The 24,627-nt window shown below is 34.3% G+C and overlaps 1 protein-coding gene across 1 annotated transcript in view; it reads right to left on the bottom strand.

The window, feature by feature from the left end:
- Window positions 1-1,858: 1,858 nt before the first annotated feature.
- Window positions 1,859-24,627, bottom strand: part of SATB2 (SATB homeobox 2) — a 234,964-nt gene continuing 212,195 nt past the window's right edge. The window contains exon 11 of the mRNA XM_044669668.1: window positions 1,859-2,408. Coding sequence (XP_044525603.1) covers window positions 1,947-2,408 — 462 coding nt within the window. The 3' untranslated portion in view covers window positions 1,859-1,946. The remainder of the gene's footprint in view (window positions 2,409-24,627) is intronic.

Here is a 24,627-nt window from a genome sequence, read left to right as displayed (position 1 = left end):
CTAAACATTTGTATGTGAAAAAGTACAGGAAAATGTCCCTTTAAAAACTCCAGAGGTTACTGAGCAGCTAGAATTAGCTTGTATTGCAACATGTCTTCTCCCTGTATATTGTAAGTTCTGAGTAAATATCTACACATAGAGGTTTTTTTTCCCTACCTTTTATACCTTTCAAATATATAAATAGTATTAACAGTTATATTACAATGCTTGTGTAGTAAACAGAAAATAACTTTCAAAGTGATATTGCATGAGGTCTTTGACAAGGTTGCATGAGAACACAAATGAAAAGGTCAAAGCACAAAGGGGTGACGGACCGCCTGCCGCTTCAAAGCAGGGATTCCCTTCGTCTAGACCAGGACTGAAAGTGGTCTCCTCTTGGAATTGTTATCCACGAAGTGGGGATAATGGAAGGGGCTTGGGGACGGCTAACGGGCTGTGGACTGAAGCTCCGGACAAAGGTCAGCAATACTGGGAGAAGGTGGCCTGCATCCTCGTGCTATGGAAGAGTCAGCCAGATGGTCTGATGGAATCTCTGTGCTGGCTAAGCTGGGGGAGGATTCACTGGTGACCAGAGGGTGACTCTATCAAAACCCTTTATTTTATTTGCCCAAAGCTGCATAATTATTTAGCAAAAAGTTTCTCTCGGGAGGGCCAGCCGATGCCGAAAATGGGCTGCCATGTGTGACATGGTGACTGGAAACGTTTAGTTCCACCGACAGAAGGGCTGGGAGCCAGTTACCCAGGGTTAAATCTGGGGAAAGAGGCAGACCAAGTCTCTGAGCAGGGAAGCCCTTCAACGGCATATTTTCTTTTAACCAAACATATTTCTCATTCTACAGGGAGGAAAGGGTTTGTTGGTTGGTTGGTTGGTTTAATTTTTTAAATTAAAAACAATGAAAATAAAGCATTTTAAAATGATTAAGTGTAATCATTTTAAGCTCTGAAACGAAGAACAGGTAAATAAATACCACGATAAAACGTGGTTTTATAGTACGAATTCCATGCAGCCAATCTCAAAAATGTTATTTTATCAAGACCTCATTAGTGGACAAGCCTTTTCCATACTGAAGTTCAGTTTTGCTTGTTTTGAGTTCCACTAAAGTTCATCTGTTCACTACAGGAAGGACCAGCTGAGTAACGGAACATGTTGAATCATTTTAAGTGTGCATTGTGTCTTAAAAGTAATTGGACTTTTGTCTTCTTAAGGTGCCCTGATTTTTTCCGCTTCATTTTCCTTTTCTCTCTCTTATTTTTGGCAGTGTTGATTTATTTTGTTAAATAGATACCTCAATAATTAACCATCAAGCTGCCAGCTAGGAAGGTAGAGAATAATAATAAAAAAAAAATCAGGGACAAACATAGAAAATAAATAGGAATTCAAAAAATAGTCACCACACCCTGAGAGCAGGCGGCTGTTTATCAAAAGCCAAAGCAACTCATTGTGAAGTGGTTTTAATACATAAACAAGTCTTGTCTTTAAGAACCCATTTCACAGTCTATTCTTTCAGATTGTAAAGTTCTCTGTCCCATGCAATTTTAATATATATATGTAAATATATATATATGTACATATACATATACACACACACTTGTAGTTTCCTTCATTTATTTTATAGATCTTTTCTTCTGAGAACTTGCTTTGCATTTCTTCCATAAGTGCAAGGTTAATGAAGGCATAGTCTTATGTGATTACAATTATTATTCCAGTCAAATGTAAAAGTGTAACACTCAAGTGTCTGTGTCAAGACGATGACTACTTCGGCAACACTGAACTTGTTCAGTCTGCACGTGTATCCCGTGCAACAAAGAAATGTCAAAAATGGGAAGAAAAAAAGTTTTTAAAATATGAAAAAACAAACCTAAAAAAAACAAAACAAAATTAAAAAAGAAAATAGAAACAGAAAATCCTTGGACCAATGTCTCGCTTTTGATGTTGTGATTTCACATTATCTCTGGTCAATTTCTGGGGGAGCCGGCTTGTTTTTGTCAGCATTTTCCTCCTCAGCTTCCACTTTGTACATTTCCTCTGAGCCCTCTTCACTCTCGTTTTCTTCTGATTCAGTCAGCAACTCTTCATCCTTATACTCGGCAACATCAACCCCACTGCCCAAATGCTCTTTTAACTTCCCGTGGTGCTTCACATGGTACCGTTGGTTCTGGAAGAATTTGATGATGGTGTGTTTGGGGAGATCCAGCTGAGCAGAGAGGGTATGGATAGCCTCCTGGTCAGGGTAAAGACCCACATCATGGATAAAGCTTTGAAGGATTCCCAAAGCCTCTAAAGAGATCTTGGTGCGAGACCTGGGCTTTTTGGCACAACTGTCCTCAGCAGGAGGAGGTGGAGGTGGAGCTTCTTCTCTAGGAGGGGAACTTTCCTTGGCTGGCTGAGACTGCTGTCTATGAAGAACCTAATAATTAAAATAGATATTCACATTTAGTTACTTGTACAAGTTATTTCTTAAAAAAAAAAAACTTTCAATCTCTGAGACAATTTAAAAAGGGGAGAGAATGATAAATGAAATTCATTTTTTTAGGAATCTAATTTCTGTTGAAGACTAGAATTTTATTGTGCAAATGGCAATTTGTACAAAGCAGACCCATAGGAGGAAAAGCAAATGGTTGCTTCTCCTTGAAGCAACTCTTATAGAAGACATTATTTTGTTTATATTTATTATTAATAATGCTCATATCATTATATAACAAGAAGGACTTACACTTTTTTTGTGCTAGCATTTAAATAATTATGCAGAGAAATTATGATTCCCATATTCAGGAGCCATTGAATATTTTGGTTAAGTAATTGTTAACTCTCATTATACAAGTATTTTTTATCAAGGCTCTAAACTTCTGAACATAGTCATTGTTTGTTATTATAAATACTTAATAATAGCACACATTTATATAGTAGTACTTTACACTGTAGAAAGCACTTTTGCAACAACAACCCCAGCATTCTTTTATATTTTATGTGAACTTTTAAAAGTCTGAGTACTTAATTTAGCATTTTCTAGAGAAGGGAAAACCCAATTTGACCTAAGAAAAGGAGGTGGGGAGGGTAAACTAATCCATATTAACAACGATATACATAAAGATTCTGTTTTCCTTTTTCCCTACTACCATTCACTACCTTCTTACCAGCTAAAACATTTTGGGCCCCAAGACTGATGTTTCAATTAAAAAAAAACACACACACACAAACAAAACGCATTCATCTAACCCATTTCCAAGACCATAAGATGAGATCTCCACTAGAATTAAAATGGCAGTCTTTTGTTGCGAATTAGATCAAATATTTAGTGCCAATTCAGCAAATCTCATTCCCTAAAAACATCGCAATAAATGGAAGAGATTGAAAATCTCTCTATAACAATAAAATTTGTACAAAAGATGTCAAAAGCATATATGTTAACTGCCTATAGAAGAGAGAATTCCAATACACTAGTGCTAAAAGCACACATAAGGTTGACCAATTAAAACAAATGTTCTTGGCACTCTCTTCATACCACTTTCAACTAAGAGTAAACTCATGTGGTCCACTCTGGTAAGCTACATCAGCAAAAAAAAAAAAAGTGAAAGCTTGAGTGCTTCAGCATTCTAATTACACTCAGCAGAAAAAAAAAATCTCCAGCTGGTTGTAAGGGCTGTACTACTGATGATAGACTTGGTGACTAGCAGATATTCACACTTCTGAAATAATCCATGGACCCAGAGAACATTCTAATAAATGAACCTCCATGTCAACAGGTGAGAATATTGTTTTGTGATGGGTATTTTAACACAGACATATACACACATTATAAAGTACATACTCCAGAAACACAAACTTAAGCATGCTATTAGAACTGCACTAATTAGAAAACAAAGGAGAGTCAAAACACCCATTTTCTAAATTATGCCTCCCTTTCTAGTGAGAAATCGGCATAAAAGTTCCATTTCATTGAATAAATTGATTGTTCTTTTCCCCTTATTTTCCACAGGTTAAAATTAAAAGAAATTTTATGAAACTAAACTTTGAAATTGCTCTAACATTTCTACAATAGGGTTTATTCATTATAAGCACAGATGACAGGAATGTGTTCTTTTTCTACCTTTTAACCTGAAATTAATAATAAAAAACAAATCTTGACGTTTTCTTTCCTGACAGAGGCTATGAATAAATGATATTTGATAGCAAATATGTCTACAATTCATGAAATCTCTCCTGAACTGGGCATACTAGGCCTAGACATCTGTGTTATGGTAAAAGCAGGTATTAGAAAGTAAGTATACTGTTCCCGTCACCTATTTTTGTATACAGAATCTCCATGATAGAAACTAACTACACGGCAACATATTAGACCATTAGTCAGTCAGCAATTCTATAAACCAGGATTAAACTGTATTTTAAGACATTTTGCCTAACAGTGACAACATGATAAGTCTAGCATCTTCAAGCAATTCAAAATGTCTAAAACATAGAATGACATTAACAAAAAAATGATCCTTTTTTGTTTCAGTTAAAAAGGAAATCATAGATTAACAAAGAAATGAAAAAAATTTTTTGAATATTTAGGTATCCTTCAAATCGTCTGAAGTTTTCCCAGTGGAAATATCATAGAAACAGAGCAGATCATTACAACTTACAAAATGAATTTTGTTCTTTTTTTCAGAATGCTTTTTTTTCCCATAGAAATATTATGAGATATGGTATATGGGTTCTCAGGAAAACCCATAATGGCCTATTAAATAACCATGCTATTCTTGAATTATAACCCTTCATTAATAATAGGGCATATGATAATTATCATGATAACATGCATTTAGAGTCTAATTGGTGATGCCTAGGAAACATCTACCTAGTGCGGGTCTAGAAGTTAGTATGAACACGGGCTCCTCCGGGAACAATCATTGACTGGGGCCGCTAGGGCTGGGTCAGGTGTTCTGGCAAGGAGGGGCTGAAGGGTAGAGACAGAACAGAAATAAAATATCTGGGAACTTGAGGATAAAAATTCGTGGAAAACGATGTCATCTAGTCTGAGCAGGCTTATGACCACAACTCCACCCCATAAGGACATCAGTTTTTTCTTCTGCATGTTCTAGGGACTGACCTGCCTGCTTCTTTTCCTTGTGCTGACATAATGCTTTGTACTTTATAGGTTCTCTACGTATGCCTGTTGAAGTGAAAGTTGGAATTGTATATCTGCACTTCTTACCAAGTGTTTCTTTACAATAAGCTACTTTACAATCGGCAACTTTCAGCAATTTGTCCTCGTATTTTCCCTCTTGGGTCAAGCTGGAAAAGTCTAATCCTTCTTCTACGTGGCATATTAATTGCTTTTTGCCAGTAAGTTTTCTATGGGAGTGATATGAGGTTTTTTAAAAAAAGGATATAAATATATTCAAAATAGAACTTGATAGTTGCTCACACCCAAATACCCTCCTTATGTGCAGATACATACTGTTGGATTGTTTTTAGTATCAAATGATTTTAAAAGCAAAATGGATATCAATACTAATATGACCAAAGTTGAACAAAAAAGAGATAAAGCAACTCTTCCTAAATGTCTCAGTGCTCAAATATGTTTTCAAGGTCACAATGAAAACCAGCTGGGAGCCATGTGCAAAATATAATATAAGTCTGAAGGGAAGGAAGTAAGATATTGAATGATTAAGTTTAGGAAAATATACAATGTAGTGTACCATTATAAGGGTACTCTGGATTATAAGCAAAGATTGTGGTCTTTTTTAAAATGTAAAGGAAGAAATTATAAAGGAGGTGACTGGGAGAGGATAGAATGCTTAAAATTAAGGAGGTAGAAGGGTCATAATAATGTTATATAGGTAATTTTCTAGGGCAGTTAAGTGACATAGTGGATAGAGTGCTGGGCCTGGAGTCATAAAGAGCTAAATTCAAATACAACCTCAAATCCAAGTCAATTGAACCTCTGTTTGCCTGAGTTTTCTGAGTTGTAAAATGGGAATGATAATAACATCTATCTCCCAGGATTTTTGTGAAGGGTAAACAAGATATAATAATAGTAGAGCACTTAAAATAGTGCCTGGAGTATAGTAAACAACATATAAATGTTAGCCATTCATTGCACCCTTATCTCGAAGAAGAAGTCCTTGAATGAGTAAATTAGATACAGGTCAAGAAAGGTAGTATAAATCATATAGACAAAAAAGAATCTGGATGTTCTTATTGTTCTACTTTTAGATCTGCATTATATTTATATTTAGCATTAATGCAGTGCCCCTAAACATTCACTTCTTTCCCCCCTTCCTTTTTTTACACTATAGAACTACTGTGGTTAAACTCAAAGGAAAATATCCCTTTCTTCTATACTGCAGTGAAGACCAACCAGTTTGTATAGTCAGACAAGCTGGGTTCTAGAGCTGGTTGGCCCTTTAACTAGTTGTGTAATTTAGTCAAATAATTCTCTTTGATTCTCATTCTCTCTTTGAGCCCATTTTTCAGAAATTGTATCTCTAATGTCTCTTCCAATTCTGACACTCTGCAATTCTCTAAAATCAGTAAGAAAACATTTTAATTGGATCAAATATTTGTAATGACTATTATATTTGAATATTTGTTGATATTGTTGAAAAACGTTGAAAATGAACTAGTTCCAACTTCTTTTTACCTATGTAAATAAGAACAATGAATTTAATAGGGATTGTTTGATATAAAAATTGTTTTTAACAAGTTTTCAGTGTGGTGTATTTCTTTTGAAAAAGCTATCATCTTTCTTTTAAAAAAACTTAATTATGCAAAAAAATTGTTCATAGATATCAATTATATATTGTCATAGCACTTTTTCTAATCCTCAAAATAGAAATTTTAAGAAAATTTCTTAAATGTTGTTCCTTTTTCTATGTGAAAGGAAACCAGTCCATAGTGAAGTATTACTTATGAGATATTTAGCATATATTTGGAATTTTGCTGCCATCTTTTTGAGAAGGGAAAACAGTACCTATGATGAAGTGGTGGGTAAAATAAAATAAACAAAACCTGGGTTTGGAGTCAAAAATCTGGGTTCAAGTTTAGTACCTGTTAGTCATATGACCATGGACAAGTCTCTTTACTAAGCCTTAGAGATAATAATATTTCATATCCTCTTGACAACAACAGAAAGGTCTGTTGTGAGTAAGTTACCTTGCCTTCCTAGGCCAGCACAAATGTTAGAAAAATTAAAACTAGAATATAGGTTTATCATGATTTCTTCTGCTTAGAAAGATTTTCTAGGGAAATAATAAATATTCTAAAAAATAGTAACACAAATGTCAAGGAACAATAATATCCTATAACATCATTTACAATGTCCTATTATAATATTTTTTAAAAGTGGTGGGGGCAGGTAGGTGTTTCAGTGGACACAGAGGTCCCGGATTTAAATTTGGCCTCACACCCTTCCTAACTGGCCAAGTCACTTAACCCCAATTGCCTATCCCATACCAATGTTCTGACTTGGAACCCATATTTAGTATCGATTCTAAGACAGAATGAAAGAGGTTTTGTTGTTGTTGTTTTTTTTTTTTAATGTCCTATTACAATTGTCAGTCCCTCAATAAAGCTTTGCAACAAATTCCAGGATTGTTTTACGCTGATCACAACTGTCAAACTAAAGCCTGCAAATGCTGAAGTGCCAAGACCCTTTATCATTCCTCATTCTACCTCATTCCATTCTTTACCAATCAAAACTAATCTTCAACATACCTGAAATTTCAAGGCTGACATTTAGTAAGATACTCCAGATAGTGCCATCTGAGGCATAACAACCCACTCCTTGCAAAGGCTAAGGATGCTTCCTATCCAAAAACTCATCACAGAACTCAGGGGTAAAAAGCATCCCCATGAACTAAGCCACTTTAGAAGGTAGTGTAGAATTCATGCAGGAGAAATTGGATCAGGCGCTATTATCTGTCCTGCTGCTTTTCGATTTAAAATGCTGTCACCTATAAAACATATTCACTCAGATAAATAGTTCAACACTAGTTCTAACTTCAATTGAATTATTTTCCTTGAGTTAGTCCTTATGGTTGTAATTTCACATGCTGACATAATAAGACTGTATTAAAGATTGGTGTTTAGCTTTGTTGCTTGAGGGCAGGAGGGAGGGGGTAGAAAAGAGTGGAAGAAGAGGAAGGATTATACAGTATCCTAAGGTCAAAACTCGGGAAAATCTGTTATTAAAAAAAAATCTATGAAGTGATGACAAATTGCAGACTACAGGTGTTAGATTACATTGTGACTTCAGGCAGGTTTAATATAAGTTGGTTTCCTTTTACAATTGCTCTTAGCAAATACTGCTATAGGTAGGGGATTAAAAAAGACAGTACTCAATAAAAGAAGACCATGTCAAGAGAAATCAATACCAACGTGCAAAACGATAGAAAGCTGGACATGGAAATGTGTGTTCAGTTTCATCCAGCCTTCGCCAAGTCTGATTTTCCTTTAATATTATAACTAAAATGCTACTGTCACATCTTTTTTGATGTAGTTTAATAACTATTTCTAGAAATACACATAGAGCATTGAGATCGAAGAAGACAAACATGGTGGTACAAATGGGAATTAATCTACTAATAACATTTTTTAAAGTGATTTGACTGGTATGATCTTTTACTTGTTTGAGCTTTACCTATACTTCAAGGATCTAGGGTACCATAGTTCATATTTCCTCCATAGAAGTAGCTTGCTAGCTTTCCACAAACTGGGCTATCAATCAAACATCTATCACCTGACAGTGGACCTGGAGATGAGGTTCTTGGAACTTGAAAAGGCTTAATCCTCAAATAACAGAGAGAGAGAGAGAGAGAGAGAGAGAGAGAGAGAGAGAGAGAGAGAGAGAGAGAGAGAGAGAGAGAGAGAGAGAGAGAGAGCCTTTTGCTCAATAGGACCCACCAAAGCTTATTTTCTGCCTTCAACAAGCTCAGTGTACCCCTATAGCATGTAGAAGCAAGCATCGGAATAAGATTTTAATGTTGACTTCTACTAATCATAACCAAAACTCCATCAATCAATAACAATGAGCAATCTTTCTAAGATTTATAGTTTCAGATAGTTTTCAAGACCACTGGGAGGACCACATAGCCATATAGGTTAAATAGCTTTTTTATCTTGGAAGAAAAACTACACAATAAAGAAATCTGAATTATTTAAAAAAACATTTTTGCTCAAAAAGTGATATAAATTATAAGCAAACATTTACTTAATTCTATTTAATAAATACTTATGCATCAATCAATCAACAAGTATTTATGCTAGGCACTGAAGTTCCAAATATCATAAAGAAACTGGATCTCTCATCAAAGAGTTTATATTTTATCAAAGGAATCAACTTAAATGTGTGTATGTTATATATGTTTTTGTGTGTATATAATTATATATAACCACAGACAGAAAAACAATATATATGTACCCATATATAAGATAAATACACATATATAAGGTGGCTTTATTTTGTTTTTTGAAGGAGAATGCTATTATAACTGAGAGAGCAACAATAAAAGCTTCGCATAGTTGGTGATCCTGAGTTTTGAAATAAAGTAGGGATCTAAAGGGCATAAGAGAGGAAGGAGGAGGTGTATTTCAGGAATAGGGATGGGTAGAAAGTCTATGAAAATGCACAGTCTGAATATGAAGTATCGTGTGAGAAGCAAAAGGAAGGCTAGTATGATCATACTTTAGAATGATTTATTAATTGCCTGCTATATGTAAGGCATGGTGTTAGGTGCTCAGGAGTAAAAACAAATGAATAAAAGTCTGTGCCCTCAAAGTCTTTAGAATTAAAGCTCCATAAGGATATAGATTAAGGTAGTTAAATTCTAAATGACCACCAGTACCTAGCAGACTGTTCTTCCTACAGATAAACAGAAACTTAAAAAATGATGTATAATGGTCAGCCAAATAATTCTGTGTGGACCAAACCTGGAGACAGCAGGAATGTGGTCATTTGTGTGGTTTGTTATTCTATAGAGGTAGCTATGATGAGTGACGATTTTTTTAAATAGGTTTAAGATGAGTAAGTATTTCTCAATTGAAATGAGAATATGAGTGGCAAAAAAGTCCCCTCTAGCTAGAACTTAAACATGTGGTAATTCACATATAAATATTTAATACATTGTAATTATATCCTCCCTTTCATTATCATGATGATCTAAACATTTTTACTAAGCTTTCTAGAGCCACATATAGGTTGACTGTGCTACGGAAATGAATAAAATCTAATGGAAAACGCAGCTCTCTGATGATAAAAGAAGAGGAAATAATAGAGGTATTGACAAAACTGGCTATAGCTAGAGGGATTAAGTTTTTGTGTGTATTTTTTTTAAACTGATTAACCCAAAACACAAATCTTGTAGAGGTTGTTTTGTTTTTGTTTTTATGATAGAAAATACTGCAGATTTGGCATAGAGCCTTCAAATGAATATGTGGGAACGAATCATCTCTCTCTCTCTCTTTTTTTTTTTTTGGTTATCCTATGATTTTTTGATTTAGGGAATTCCTGACATGAAAACTCCATCAAACAATGCAGATAAACAAACTGTCTATAATTCAGAATTCTAGAAACTTTTCTAGCCCAATGGAAGGTTAATTCGCATAGTTAGCCATCTTTACATTGCCATTTTTTCATGGAGTTAGAACTAACTTGAAGTGAGACTAGGGTTGGCTATCTGCTATACCATACTGCTCTTGAAGGCAGCAATTTTTAAAGTTAAAGATAGCCATAGTTAGGCTCTATAGATAGGTCTCCAGAGAAGTTAAGGGAATTAGGGTAGACTAGAAATAAGGAACTAGTAATGTTATTAACCAGCTGAAATTTAAAAGACATCTCTATTTTAAAGGAATGATCCCATTAGACTCTTGTACTATTCCAATCAGGTAACTTAGTTTCCAAAACTTTGTAAATGTTTTCATACAATTTGGTTATCAGCACACCTAGAATATGTAAATACCTTGAGAGGAGCAATTGTTTTATTCTTTGTACTTAAGCTCCTGACCCCTAGGACAGTGTCTGTGATATAGAAAATATCTACTAAATACAAGTTGATTGATTTTCACTGAATATCAATTATAGATGAATTAATGAGATCTGTATTTCCCAGTTTTCATTCTTAAATAGATTTTTTTAAAAAGCAGGAAAAATCTAAAAATGTACATTTGTATGTTTTCTTTTAAACAATATTAGTAAAGAAAAGAAAATCATTTCAGACAGCTGCTTCTTTAATAGGTAGAAATGTCAGGACAAGTTTGGGGATCTTTTAAACTTTTAAATGGATAGGATAAAGAATGGATACAGTTTATTAAGACAGACTTCATAGACTCAGCCAAATAGTATGTCAATGCAGACTTCGATAATGATCAGTTTGGATAAGCACCAAGGAGCCAGGATATTTATTCAAACCTCCTCCCAAACTTCTTGGATTTATTAACCCTATGTTGGAAATCTCCCAAGAAATGAAACTCATTTGTTAAAAAAGATTTCATATTTTTCTTTTACATTCCTAAATAATAAAATTCCTAAATAATAAAGGTTTATGCCCCTTTTAATCATATCTCACAAGAAAAAAGTCAAGCTAGAGGTGGGTCAATAATAACAAATATTTAGTTTTAATTTCAAAAATCTGTATGAAATTTGAATTGTCATTATTATTATCATTTTACAAATAAGTAATGAAAATCCATAGTGATATGACTATTAATCTACAAAACTTGCTTGGATTAATTGAAGGATTTGGATGCAATATTTTATAGTTCTTGCTCTCTTTAAAATAGTCCCACAGTGTGGAAGGGCCTCACCAATACTGTTCTACATTCTACAGAAGCAGAAATAGGGGCACAGCTGTTTTATATATTCTGACTTAAAATCATTAAGTAAGGTTATAATAGGGCTAGATTTTGTGTAAACATCTACTAACATACAACATGTGATACCTCTTCATAAAAATATGCAAGAAAAAAAGAAATGAAAAAAAGTTTTAATTAGACTAAAGGTATGTGTGGAAAGGCTCTAAATTCTTAGTTAATCTGAAGTGATAACCCCACTTCTGTTTAAAATCCAAGAATAATGATCCACCTAGCAGAGATTATTTATTAGCTAAAAAAATAAATGTTTGACTATTTATATCATAGGTATTAAAAAAAATACTTGAAGGGTGTTATAGCAAAGCCCTCCTGCAATCACAAATGTCCATCTTAAGAGTAGTAAAAATAGGGTCTCATTGTTTGGTTTTTGTATGTGCCAATGTAAGAACTGGTTTCCTGATTTTATCAGAAATTTAACAACAAAAAAAACAATTAAATGAGTCCTTTGACAAAATTCAGGCAAGTAGAAAATTTAAGGCAAAGATATAAAATCCATAACCAAGATGGCATGAATCATATCACCCTAAATGTGTAGTTTTCCAGCTGCTTGGATTAATTGAAGGTTTTGGGTTACCTAAGAAGAAAATACATTTAAATTAAGATTTTTATTTTATATATGGGGAGAGAAAAGACATATAATCTTAATACAGAGCTATTTAAGATCCCAGGAGAATCCAAGCTTTCTTTCCTTAATCACTGATTGTTTTTTAAGCAATTGGGGGCACTCAGAAGTCAACAACCTGACTATTGCAGTTAAGGGAAATAGTAGATGTCATCAATAAACTGCTAACTCATTGGAATTTGTTTTTTGCTTATGGATTTAACCGCCAGTGTACTTAATAATGGAACTCTGAAAAACTGTGTAAATCAAACACAATAAAATATAAATATTACTTTTCTAGAAAGTGAATCTTAATGTTTTATAATCAGTTACCATGTTAAATATATATATACACACACACATATATATATATACATATATATATATATATATAGTATTACCACATATACTTACATATTAGGCTTTATTACATCCCTAAATAAAACAAAGTCAGGTTGGGTAAATAAAGTCAAATTATCAAAGAAAGTTTTCTCCACAGAAAATAAGGCAGAAGCTAGTGGCCTTTTGGGAGTAGACTTTTTTTTTTTAATTCTTTATGGTTTAAATGCTCTTGAGAAGAGTGATGACACAATGAAATATTACTGACTTTTGTTAGCTTTTTTATTTTCTTCATCATCTATTTCTCTGTTAGATTTAGTATGTTTGGCATGGTTTGCTTTCTGGGAATGAAAGGCATGGAAAATGGAGAAACATTGCCATTAATACGGACTTTGAATTCTGAAAGTGCCTAGCAAAATAAAACTATTTTTGAAATTTTAAATCACTTATTTCTATATGAGGATTTTATTGCATTTCTATCATGCTAATTATCCTTCAAATAAAACAAAGGTGGAATAAACACATTTATGCAGAATCCTCAATCTACAATCCTTGAATAACTTAAAAAATATTATATGTCCAGTATGTACATACCATAATTTACCACATTCTCATAAACTTATTGAAAGCAACAATTAACTAAATGCTTACTTTTGTATTCCCAGTGACTAGCACAGTGCTCTGCACCTAGTAGATACTTAATTAATGTTTTTGTTTATTTTACTTCTGCAATGTATTTTCATGAAACAAATTAACATTAGAGTTTAAAAATCAATTTCAGGCTGTCATAGAGGAAGTAAAGATTGAAATCAACCCGTGATCTACATCTTAAAAATCTGTAGTACCATACAAAAAGCAGTATTAATAATTCAGTGAGAGAACATAGTACATGTCTTTAAGATGACTGATTCTGATACAATAAAAGGTCATACAGGGTGTCTGGAATCATTAGAAATTAAATTGTATTCAACAGAGTTTTAGCATTAAGTCTATCCTGGGGCTGCATAGCATTCAGGAAAAAAGGAGATGAGCAGGCTGAGGTCCTGATCAAACTTTATATTCCATTATGGGTGCTACATTTGAGGAAGGACACTTTAAAATGAGAGTATCCAGAAAAAAAAAGAAACCTTAAAACTGAAAGACCTTGATCCATGATGATGAGGACTTGTTGAAGACACTTGTGATATTGAAGGGAAGGGAACAAGCATTTGGTAAGCACCTACTTTGTGCCAGGAACTGAACTGTGTTAAACCCTTTACAAATACCTCATTGGATCCTTTAAACAACCCTGTGAGATAGGTGCTATTTTAGTCCTCATTTTATAGTTGAAGAAACTGAGGCAGACAAAGGTTAAGTGACTGCTCAGGGTCATATTTGAGGCCGCATCTGAACTCAGGTCTTACTGAATTCAGTTACAGTACCTTATCTATTGAGTCACCCATCTACTTAGGGAAGAGTAAGACATAATAGCTGTCTTCAATTATTTGATATGCTTTTACTTGGAAGAAAGATTAGAATTGTTCTAGTAGGCTTTCTAGGAACAGTGTGCAGAAATTGTAAAGAGACAGATTTGGGTTTAATAAAAGGATAAATTTCCTAAAAAGTACAGCTATCCATCCCCATACCCTGGGAAATAGTGAGTTCCTTCTCATTGGAGGTCTTCAAGCAAAGGCTAGATAATGCTTGTTGCTTATATTGTAGAGGGCATTCCTTTTTAGGAGCTAGTAGAATTAAGTTCCTTCCAACTCAAAAATACTGTAATTTAGTATATTTTATTTCATTCTGCAATGTATGTGGCATGTATAGTAACTCAATCAGAAAATTAGAATAATTAAAACATCATGCCCAAACTTTAAATGGGAGTTTACTCTAATTGCTAAATAATAAGAATGATTAGTAGAATTATAGAGTTGGAGAGTGAGGGGACATTTGGCATTAGAGATGATCTAACTCCAAACCTTCTAATTTACTTGAGGAAACTCAGGTCTAGAGAAGTAAAATGATTTGCTTAAGCTGATACGGATATTTAGTTTCAGAGAAAGGTCTTCTGACTATCATCCTAAAGTTCTATCTACTCTTCCATTATCCTTTTCACCAATTAACGAGATTAAAGTGAAAACTATAGGTGATTACTTGCCAGGAAATCAAAGGATGAAAATTATGAACTGTCTTGAATAAAATAATAAAAAAATTAGACTGTTTCTCTGATGACATTAATACATAAATTGTTAAAAACTTTTTTTGTAAAAAAAACAAAACCATTTTTCACCAGCCAAAGGAGAATGAGAGGAATTGTCAGAAAGTAGAATGAAGACAAGATTCTAGAAGAAGAAGCTGTTTCTATCCTTGAACTAAACCACAACACCCAGACTAAACCTGTTGGCTGTATCAGCAGAGAAGTATTATGATAGTTCTCCCTATGAAAGCATGGTTTCAGTGAAAAGCCTTATAAAGAAAGGAGGATTGGATTTCCAGTTGGAGAACCTTGGTTCAAATCCCAGTTCTCCTATAGAATCATAGGCTAGTCATTTTCCCTGTTTTCTCACATGAAAAAACAAGAGAGGACAGTGGCCTAAAAGGAACTTTTAACAACTGTAAATACTCCAGATATATTCACCATGAGCTCAAGACCAAAATGGTGAAGGAGATGATTATGTAAGCCCTTACTCTCCCATGTCTACCTGTGGTAAATATAATTGAGTTATTAGGGCTATATGCTATGAGATCAACTACTAAGTAGTGCAAATGATCTGGTATCCAGTTAAGCTTAGATATAATGTAGGAAGTGTTTTTTATCTACTGAGGATTACCTGCCCCTCAGAATCTGTATGTAGGGACTCTGACTTTTCATGGCAAACCTACCCATCTCACTTAAGTCTTCAAAAACTAGAACCATTCTTTTCTTTCCAGAGTGACTTGATTATAATTGAATTTGAAATCTGTTGTTTAAAACTCATTGCAAAGGCATGCAGAAAATGAAAATAGTTCATTTTCTGATCTAATTTTAAAGTAGGCTTCTTCTTACCCTACTAATGGTTAACTGGACAAAAGTTAAAATTTTCCAAGTTAAATATCATTTCTATTTACTAGATTTGATGATCACTGAGATTTACTGTGGAGAAAAGAGAACTTTTGAAAACTTCTAAGTTTAAATGTAAAATGAAAAATTGAGTTCACAGGTTCACCTCAACACTATGTTTCATAGCAATGAAAAAATATGATCCATTTGGCATAAGTATTTTTAAAATACATATTATATCACAGGAAATAGCTGAATTATAATGGAGCATAATTCTGCGAATGCCTCTGTCATACACCTACATACATATATATACATTTATACATACTATATATATATAATAGCTAGATTCATATTGTGCTTTAATATTTGCAAGAACTTTATAAATACTCATTTATTTTATCCTCACAACAACCTTGTAAATTAGATTTTATTATTACTTCCATTTTATGGATTGAAGCAAACAGGTTAAATAACTCGCCTAAAATCATACAGCTAGTGAGTGTATATGAGGCTGGATCTGTACTCATCTTCCATTTCAATAAGATTTTAAGAAGTGCAAAGTCACAACAACCCTGTAAGAAAGGCTTTTCAAACATTATCACCCCCATTTCAAGAAAAAACAAGAGGCCCTAAGAGAAATGTCTTGTCCATTACTGCATATAAAACCTGTAAGTGTTCAAAATAAGACATCTCTGGCAAAAGAAAAAGACCATTAGATAAAAGCTAAGATAAAAAGAATGGAATTTATAAAATTTTAAATGCCACACTAACTGAAGCCTGATTATTAAAAAATAAAAGCTGAAAAGTAAAATGTAAATGAGCACAAAGTGACTTTGGGGTTTATCTCGCACTATGTCATAGCAGGTCCTTTTTTTAAAACTATTATGATGAAGTTAGTCTACATGTATGTATGCTATAAGACTGGGCAGAAAACTGCTGAAATATTAGCAAAGGAAAATAATATAAATGGTTCGTTTTCTAGTCTAATTTTAAAGCAGATTTCTCTACATTCCATATTCCTCCCCTTCACCCCATTAGAGCAAAATAGATGGGCTAAAGTTACAAGTCAAACTTCCTTTGGGCTTCCTGCTTTACCTGCTTTTGTTGTGTGCTGAGATTTTATCAGGATGTGTAGTACATGTGTCTAACTATTCATTCTAGAGTTGCCAATGATCTCTTAGGTGACAAATTTAATGACCTTTGCTTATCTTAAATGTTATCTCTGAAAAATTTGACACTGCTACTCACCCTCTCCTTGATATTCTCTTCTCTCTAGGTTTTTGTGACACTGCTTTCTCCTGATTCTCCTCCTACCTGTCTGATCTCTTTTTATCAGTCTCCTTTGTTGAATATTTTTTTCCAGGTCACATCTGCTAAGGGTTTCCCCCAAGGCTCTGTGCTGGGTCCTCTTCTCTTCTCCCTCTATAGCATTTTTTGTGGTGACCTCTTTTAGCTCCCATCAATATAATTATCAAATGTATGCAGATGATTGTCAGATATATTTGTTTAGCCTTAATCCCTTTCATGACTGTTATTAGCCTAGTACCAGTCCTTATGACCTCATGTCTGGATTGCTGCAATGCCATTTTTGTTGATCTTCCTTCTTTAAGTCTTTCTCTTCTCCAGTCCATCCTTCACTCAATTGTCAAATTGATCTTCATAAGTACAGACCTGAACATGTCACATCCCTATTCAATAGACTCCAGTGACTCATTGCTACATTTAAGATCAAATATACAATCTTCTGTTTGATTTTTAAAACCCTGAATGCCTGGCCCTTCCTATCTTTCCAGTCCTCTTAGACCTAACTCCTCGCCATATATTCTGCAGTCCAGTGACACTAGCCAATTTGCTCTTCCTCACAGAGAGCACTCCAGCTACCAGATCTGGGTACTTTCACTGGTTAACCCATGCCAGGGACGCTCTGTACTCATCTTTGTCTCTTTGCTTTCTTCGAGTCTCAGCTAATATCCCATTTTCTACAAGAAACCTTTCCTAGTCCTCCATAATCTTAGTGCCTTCCTTCTGAGGTAATCTCCAAATTATTTTTTATATATGTTGCTTGTACATAGTTATTTGCAAGTTGTTTCCCCCAGCAGACTGTGAGTGCTTTGAGAGGAGGGATTTTTTTTTAATCTTCCTTTGTACTATCTGCATTGTGCCTGCCTCAGAGCAGATATTTGATGAATTCTTGTTGACTTCAGTTGACTCATCTAATCTTTGAATTCTTCTTCTGTGTCCTTTATCATCACAATATTCTACATGCAGTAGGTGCATAACATTTGCTGAATTTTAAATCCTGTTTGAATATTGAGCGAGCACTTATTGTAGACAGAATGCTGCCCTAGATGCTGGGAGAGATACAGTTATGTACCACATAGTCTCTGTCCAATAAAGTTTATCCTTCAGTGGAGATAAGACATAAACAGAGGTAATGGTGATATAGAATATGAGATTAAAATATTTGCTAGAGTTTCAAAACAAAGTGCTTCAAAACAAAATGAAGCATTTGTGTTGGCTTTAAAGGAGGGGTGAAAATTGAACAGACTAAGGGAAATGGGGAAGGTTTGGGGACAGGTAGAAATCCTAAGCATAGAAACAGTTTGTGCCAAGGCATGGAGACAGATTATACAATTTGGCTATTGTATCAAAGGTAGTGATATTCGATAAGGCTGCAAAGATAATATGGGACCAAATTGTAGAGGGCCTTGAATGTCAGGCAAAGGAGAATGAACATGAGTTAGGAGGCAGATGGTTATCCCTAAAGATTTTTGGGGAGTGGCATAATTATATCTAAGTGTAATAAGGATTCTCCTAGAAGTAATACGATGGCTGGAATATGGACTGACCAGGGGGCAAAACTAAGAAATTATAGATTTTGAGAACTCCATCTCAGATTTCTTGTTAGGATGCTAATCTCAGTATGAATCCAAAAGTCAACAATTTTCAATAAGCATCTTAAAAAGCTTTGCCTGACAGAATAATTATTTGCCCACTATTTGTGGCACAACAGAAAGAACATCACATAGGGATTTGGGGGTTTGTAAAATTAAAGTGGGAGTTGGATGATCTTGGTTATCTTTCAGCTCTTACAGTCTATAATTCTCCTGCATCACACAAAAGAACAATGCACTGTTGTACAGTAGGTATCAAACAGCTATCTGAAGAAATTCAGCAGGGCATTGTGGTCCTTCTGGTTTAAACTAAGGACAGTACTTCCTAAAGGAAATCTCTGAGGTCAACCAGTAATTAACTGAAAGGTTTTGATTGAAAATGCTATTGACCACCCCTTCATTCAACAGCTTCCTGTTTATTATATTTCATGGGCTGACTAGGTGCCAAGACATTAAGCTGTCAATAATGTATTAATACTGAGGCACAACCCTCTTGCCCTCCCTCTCTGTCCCTTCAGGCAAATGTGCTTAAGCTAAGGAGCTGCAGAGAGCCAATGCAAATTCTCTAGCCCTGGGATGGAAATTATTTCTTTACTTTGTTTCAGCTTGTACACCAATGTTCACTCAGTACTGTAAAAAATATGATTGCATGTTATAAATGCTCACTTAGGTGAGGTTAACTAACATTTGCTTTTTAAAAAACTGCTGAAATGATAAGTAACATGCCCTGAAAGCTGGCTTTCTTTCCAAGCCATATTTAACAGTTTCTAAATTGAATTTAATAAACACTTTACAAAGAGAAATGAGAAGTTATTTAAAATGTAGTTTATAGGTCCCTGCCATTCAGCATCTGGAAAGCAGTTGTATATTAAAAAAAAACTTTTAATGAATTTAATAGAGAAAAGCACTTTAATTAAATGCTGTCAAAGAGGATTGTATTAATGACTGTACACTGAGGAATGTAAAGCAAGCCAAGTTTATTTAGCAAATAGAAACTGGGCTTTCAAAGCTGTAACTATTTATTTTGTTTCAGTTGCTATACAGCTAGGAGCTGAGGGTGCCAACTAAAATCAGTTAAGTTATTAGATATGATTTTATTTATTGTGCATTATTAAAAGTTCAGGTTCCTTAGGGGATATAATCAGTTCATTTCTTAAATGAAACAGACTGCAAAATATTCCACTTATCCAGGAAGTTAGTGGAAGACAAAATTATCTTGATTTCCATCTAACATTTTTTCTATAGGATAGAAATTAGCACTTCTCACCTTTCTGATTCAGGTACTAAGAAAGTGGGGAGAACTCCTCTTTTCATCTGGTTGGAATAGCTATGCACTGACCATTGAATCACAATGTCATATGAGTCAGTAAGTATACTTTCCCTCATGATGTGTTCTTCCCTCCTTTCATTCTCCTTTTTTCTACATCATTGCTACTGAGAATAATTTATCCTACTGTATATTGAAGCGTGCTTTAAAAAATGCCTAAGATTCTTGAAAAATTTCCATTCAAATTTAATTATACCTTTTTCAGTCTAAAACTTTGATATGGCCAAAATTCTGAATTCTACAAAGAGAAATATGCCAACTGTTGGATAGAATTTGGGGGTAAAGACAAAGATAGTATTCCTTCTTGGTATGTCTCAAGACTGAACACAAGACAAAACTACCATTAATCAAAAAACAAACCAACCAAAAACAGAGACCTAATGCATGAAAGCTGTAAAAGATTGAAAGACTGGTATGGCTGAAAAACACTAGGTGTGTGTCAAAATGATTTTCTCTACCCTTTGTAAAAATGCAATTATCCATGATTTGCTAAGAGGGTGAAGGATTTAAAATAAGTATTTGGGAAATGCAGGATCCTTCTTGGGACTGAGGCCACTGAGACAGCCATGTCTGTGACATGACAAACCAATCCATACATACATATGCCATATATATATATATACATATACGTGTATATATATATATAGAGAGAGAGAGGCATGCACGTGTATATATATATATATTTATATATATATATATATAAATTCTAAAGACAAATAGCATGAATGTGCGTGTATATATACATTCATGCTATTTGTCTTTAGAATTTAATTCAAAACATGGTAAAGAAGGAGGGAGAAATAAAAGGCAAAATCTGGTAACCTATTTCCTTTCAGTAGTATAATGATCACAAATGGTGATTTTAAACTTTCTAAACAACTAATCTAATTTTTAATCCTCCCCTTACCTAGTTATTTATTAGTTATATGTTTGGGCTCTGTCTTTGTAATTTTGTGACTACTAAGATACTTACCCTCTCCATCTGCACCACATCATTTCAGAATATTCTTTGCAATGTGGCAAATGCACATTAATAGAGAATAGGCATTGGTGACTTATAATTTCAGGCATAAGGAATGCTAACATGTAAAGCAGACCAGGTTGTGTATTCATATAGAAAATACCGCAAGCCTTTTTTATACTTTATAGCACATATATTTAAATAGAGAAATTATATGGAAAGCAGCTCATCTACTTCCTGACATATCTAAGTCAGCAGTTTCAAATAGGTTGGCCAATTGATCCTTGTGAATGAAATGCAGATAATAATGGTTTAGTAGTTTATATATTGAGGTAAGTAGGTGGAGCAATGGATAAGCGTGCCAGATCTTGGGTCAGGAAGATTCACCTTCCTGAGGTTGAATCTGGTCTCAGAAACTCACTAGCTGAATGACCCTTAACCCTGTCTGCCTCAGTTTCCTTATCTTTAAAATGAGCTGGAGAAAGAAATAGCAAATCACTCTAATATTTCTGCCATGAAGAGGTAGACATGACTTTACAAAACAACTGAACAATACTTATGTGTTAAAACCTTTCAAAGAATCTTCAATTAGCTAAGCATTTGAGCTTATGTTTTATAAATATTAAGAATAAACAAGTTTGCTCTTGTCTCTTTATGCAGGAGACAACTACAACACACTCCTGTGATGATATCAAATCAGTTCCCGATTTTGTAATTTCTTTACAACATCATCATATGTCCCCTTCTCCCCACCCATTACAACCATCATCCTAGTTCAAATGGAAAGACAAATAGATGACAGATAACAGAACATTTAGTAAGTACTCATCATGTGACAGCAACTGTGCAGTTTGGGTGTTTGTTACCTCTTGTTTGGACTACTGCAATAACCTTCCAATTGGTCCTTCTGTCCCATGTCTCTCCCTTTTCCAATCCATCCTCCATTCCAGCTTTCAAAGAGATTTTTTTTTTCTAAATGTACAGGTCTGATTGTGTAAGCCTCCTATTCAATAAACTCCAGGGATAACTGATTACCTCAAGGAACAAACATGAAGTCCTTTGGCATTTAATGCTCTTCAGGACCTGGTCGCTTTATTCTTATCTAATTCAACTCTTATCCACATACCCTGCAATTTAGCCACATTGGCTAGTCTGCTATCTGTTATGCATTATTCCATCTTCTCTCTCCACAGCTTTGCTCTTGCTGTTCCCCAGGAGGGAAATCTCTCTTTTTTTTTAAACTATCTCTAACTTTTAGAATGCCTGGCTTCTTTAAGACTTAACTCAAATGGCACTCCTCTAGAAAGCCTTTCCTGATCACTCAGTGACTACTCCCTCTCCCTCTGATGTTACTTTTCATTAATTCTGTATTTATCTTGTGTGCTTTAATTTATGTATCATGTTTCCCCTATTAGAATGTAAGCTTCTTGAAGGCAGAGATTATTGTAGCTTTTTCTATATATCTCCAGGATAAGTCATGGCACATAGTACGTACTTAATAAATGCTTGATGATTAATTGCTTTTTATCATCATCCTAAGATGTAGCTTTTGGGGAAGATTTCAATTCTATATTAAAAAAAAACCCAGCTCACTTAAGTTGGATCCTTTCTTACTCCAGTAGCTCAAAATTAGTCCCACAATTATACTCACCAAATGTTAGTCTAACTATAGTCCTAAACTCCTTTTTACATATATACTAGAAAGACGTGTTTACAGTGAAAAGAAATGAAAAGCTAAAACAGTATTCTAAACATTAATTTATTATAGCCATTGTACATGCTTTATAACCTGGTTATATTTAGAACCTTTATAAAATTGAATCATAATAAAATTCTGAAAATGCTAAATATTAGTCCTTAAGAATTAATTGTATAATAGACTAGAAAATTTCTAAATTTAGAAACTTAGCAAGTTTTCTTCTTACTGAATCAATTATAGAACCAAGGAATTGTAGGGGTGGGTTCAGTGTGATAGAATCAAAATGCTTTGTTACTCAGGTTTGGTTTATATAGTTGGGGATAACAGACAAAATTACACAGAGACATTTATCCCAAGTTCCATGAGCAGGTACATGAAGGCTAAAACAAAAGTACAATACTTTGAATCATTTTTTTAAAACCTGGATAATCAAATGAGAAAGGCAGCAACCAGTGAATTCCCAGTATTGGATGGCTTTTAGTAGCTGATTTTTAAAAATACGTGATGGATGCTTCAGGTGTGACAGTCACATTGTCACAAAATAATGCTACTTAGTGGCTTCTAAAGAGTAATCACTGAGCCTTTCTAGTGAATCTCTTCCTGTACTAAGAGTTAAAGGACTCTAGAATTTGAAGGGACCTAAGAAATAAATCATCTAATTTCACCTTTCATTTTACAGATCATAGACTCTTCAGTTTAGAATTCTAAAGGACTTAGTGGTCATAAAATGTCTAACTCATTTTTTGTTCTTACATTTGAGGAAAGTGGGGCCCTGAGAACAGAAGTTATTTATGTAATGTTACAGAGATAGTAAACTAATTAGCTAGCTCTTTCTAATGGCCATAAGTTCTTATACCCTAATCACAAGAGGCTCTACGGGACTATCAAAGCTAACCCACAAAACTCTCATAAGAGTCTATGGTTTGTCCTTACCCTATCTGAGTATATATTAGTATTTGCATATTTAAAAAAACATTAACTTCTTTCTTAGTATCAATTCTAAAACAAAAGAATGGTATGGGTTAGACAACTAAGGTTAAGCTGACTTGGCCATGGTCACATAGCTAGGAAGTGTCTGAGGCCAGATTTGAATGAAGATCCTCCCAGTTCCTGGCCTGATGCTCTTTCAATTTGCCCTGCCTAGCTGACCCTACATGCACATTTTAAAATAAATTTCCTTACCACCAAGCCCCTCCTTTGGTGTTTAGGGCAGAGTAGTATACACACATACTATTGAAAGCTTTGAGTCCTACTACCTAAAATAACATGAAAAACCTAAATTCACCTCTTGTTCTCATTCAGTAGCCGCGGGATCCTGAACCTGATCAGACTTCTCTGACCCTTAGTATTTTACTTTGTAAAATGGGCAAAAGAGTAGAAGCTACCTCAGAGAAATGTTTTAAGGATCAAATTTGTATCACTAGCACCTAGCATTGTGACTACTACATAATGCATAATGAAACGCCATTTCATACATTCATTCAAAATGAGATAGTTTGAAAATTCTTTGTACTTAGAAAATGCTATATAGTAGCCGTGGTGTTACTTCCCAGACCTGCTCACAACAACTAGCCAAGAGATTCTTAACATGAAGTTTACGGATAGATTTCAGGGGTCCATGATCTCAGAAGAGAAAAAATTAAATCTTTAATTCAATAGGATTGGTTTCCTTTGTAAATGTATGTATTTTATTTTATTCAATTAAAACCTTCTGAAAAGAGGTCTGGACACTTTGTCAAATTGAGAAAGGGGGCCACAAAAAACACAGACACATGCACACATATACACACGTGTGCACACACATACACACACAAAGATTCCTAGTTGATGTAGGATTTGTATGTCATTCCCCATCCTGCCTCCCCTACTTCCCCTTAGCTCCCATGTTATCAGGATGACCCATGAAACAATTCAGTAAAGAGACTTGCTCTCAGAA

This window comes from Gracilinanus agilis, chromosome 3, assembly GCF_016433145.1.
Source record: "Gracilinanus agilis isolate LMUSP501 chromosome 3, AgileGrace, whole genome shotgun sequence".
NCBI classification, from domain to species: Eukaryota; Metazoa; Chordata; class Mammalia; order Didelphimorphia; family Didelphidae; genus Gracilinanus; species Gracilinanus agilis.
This window is presented reverse-complemented; position numbering and strand designations above follow the sequence as displayed.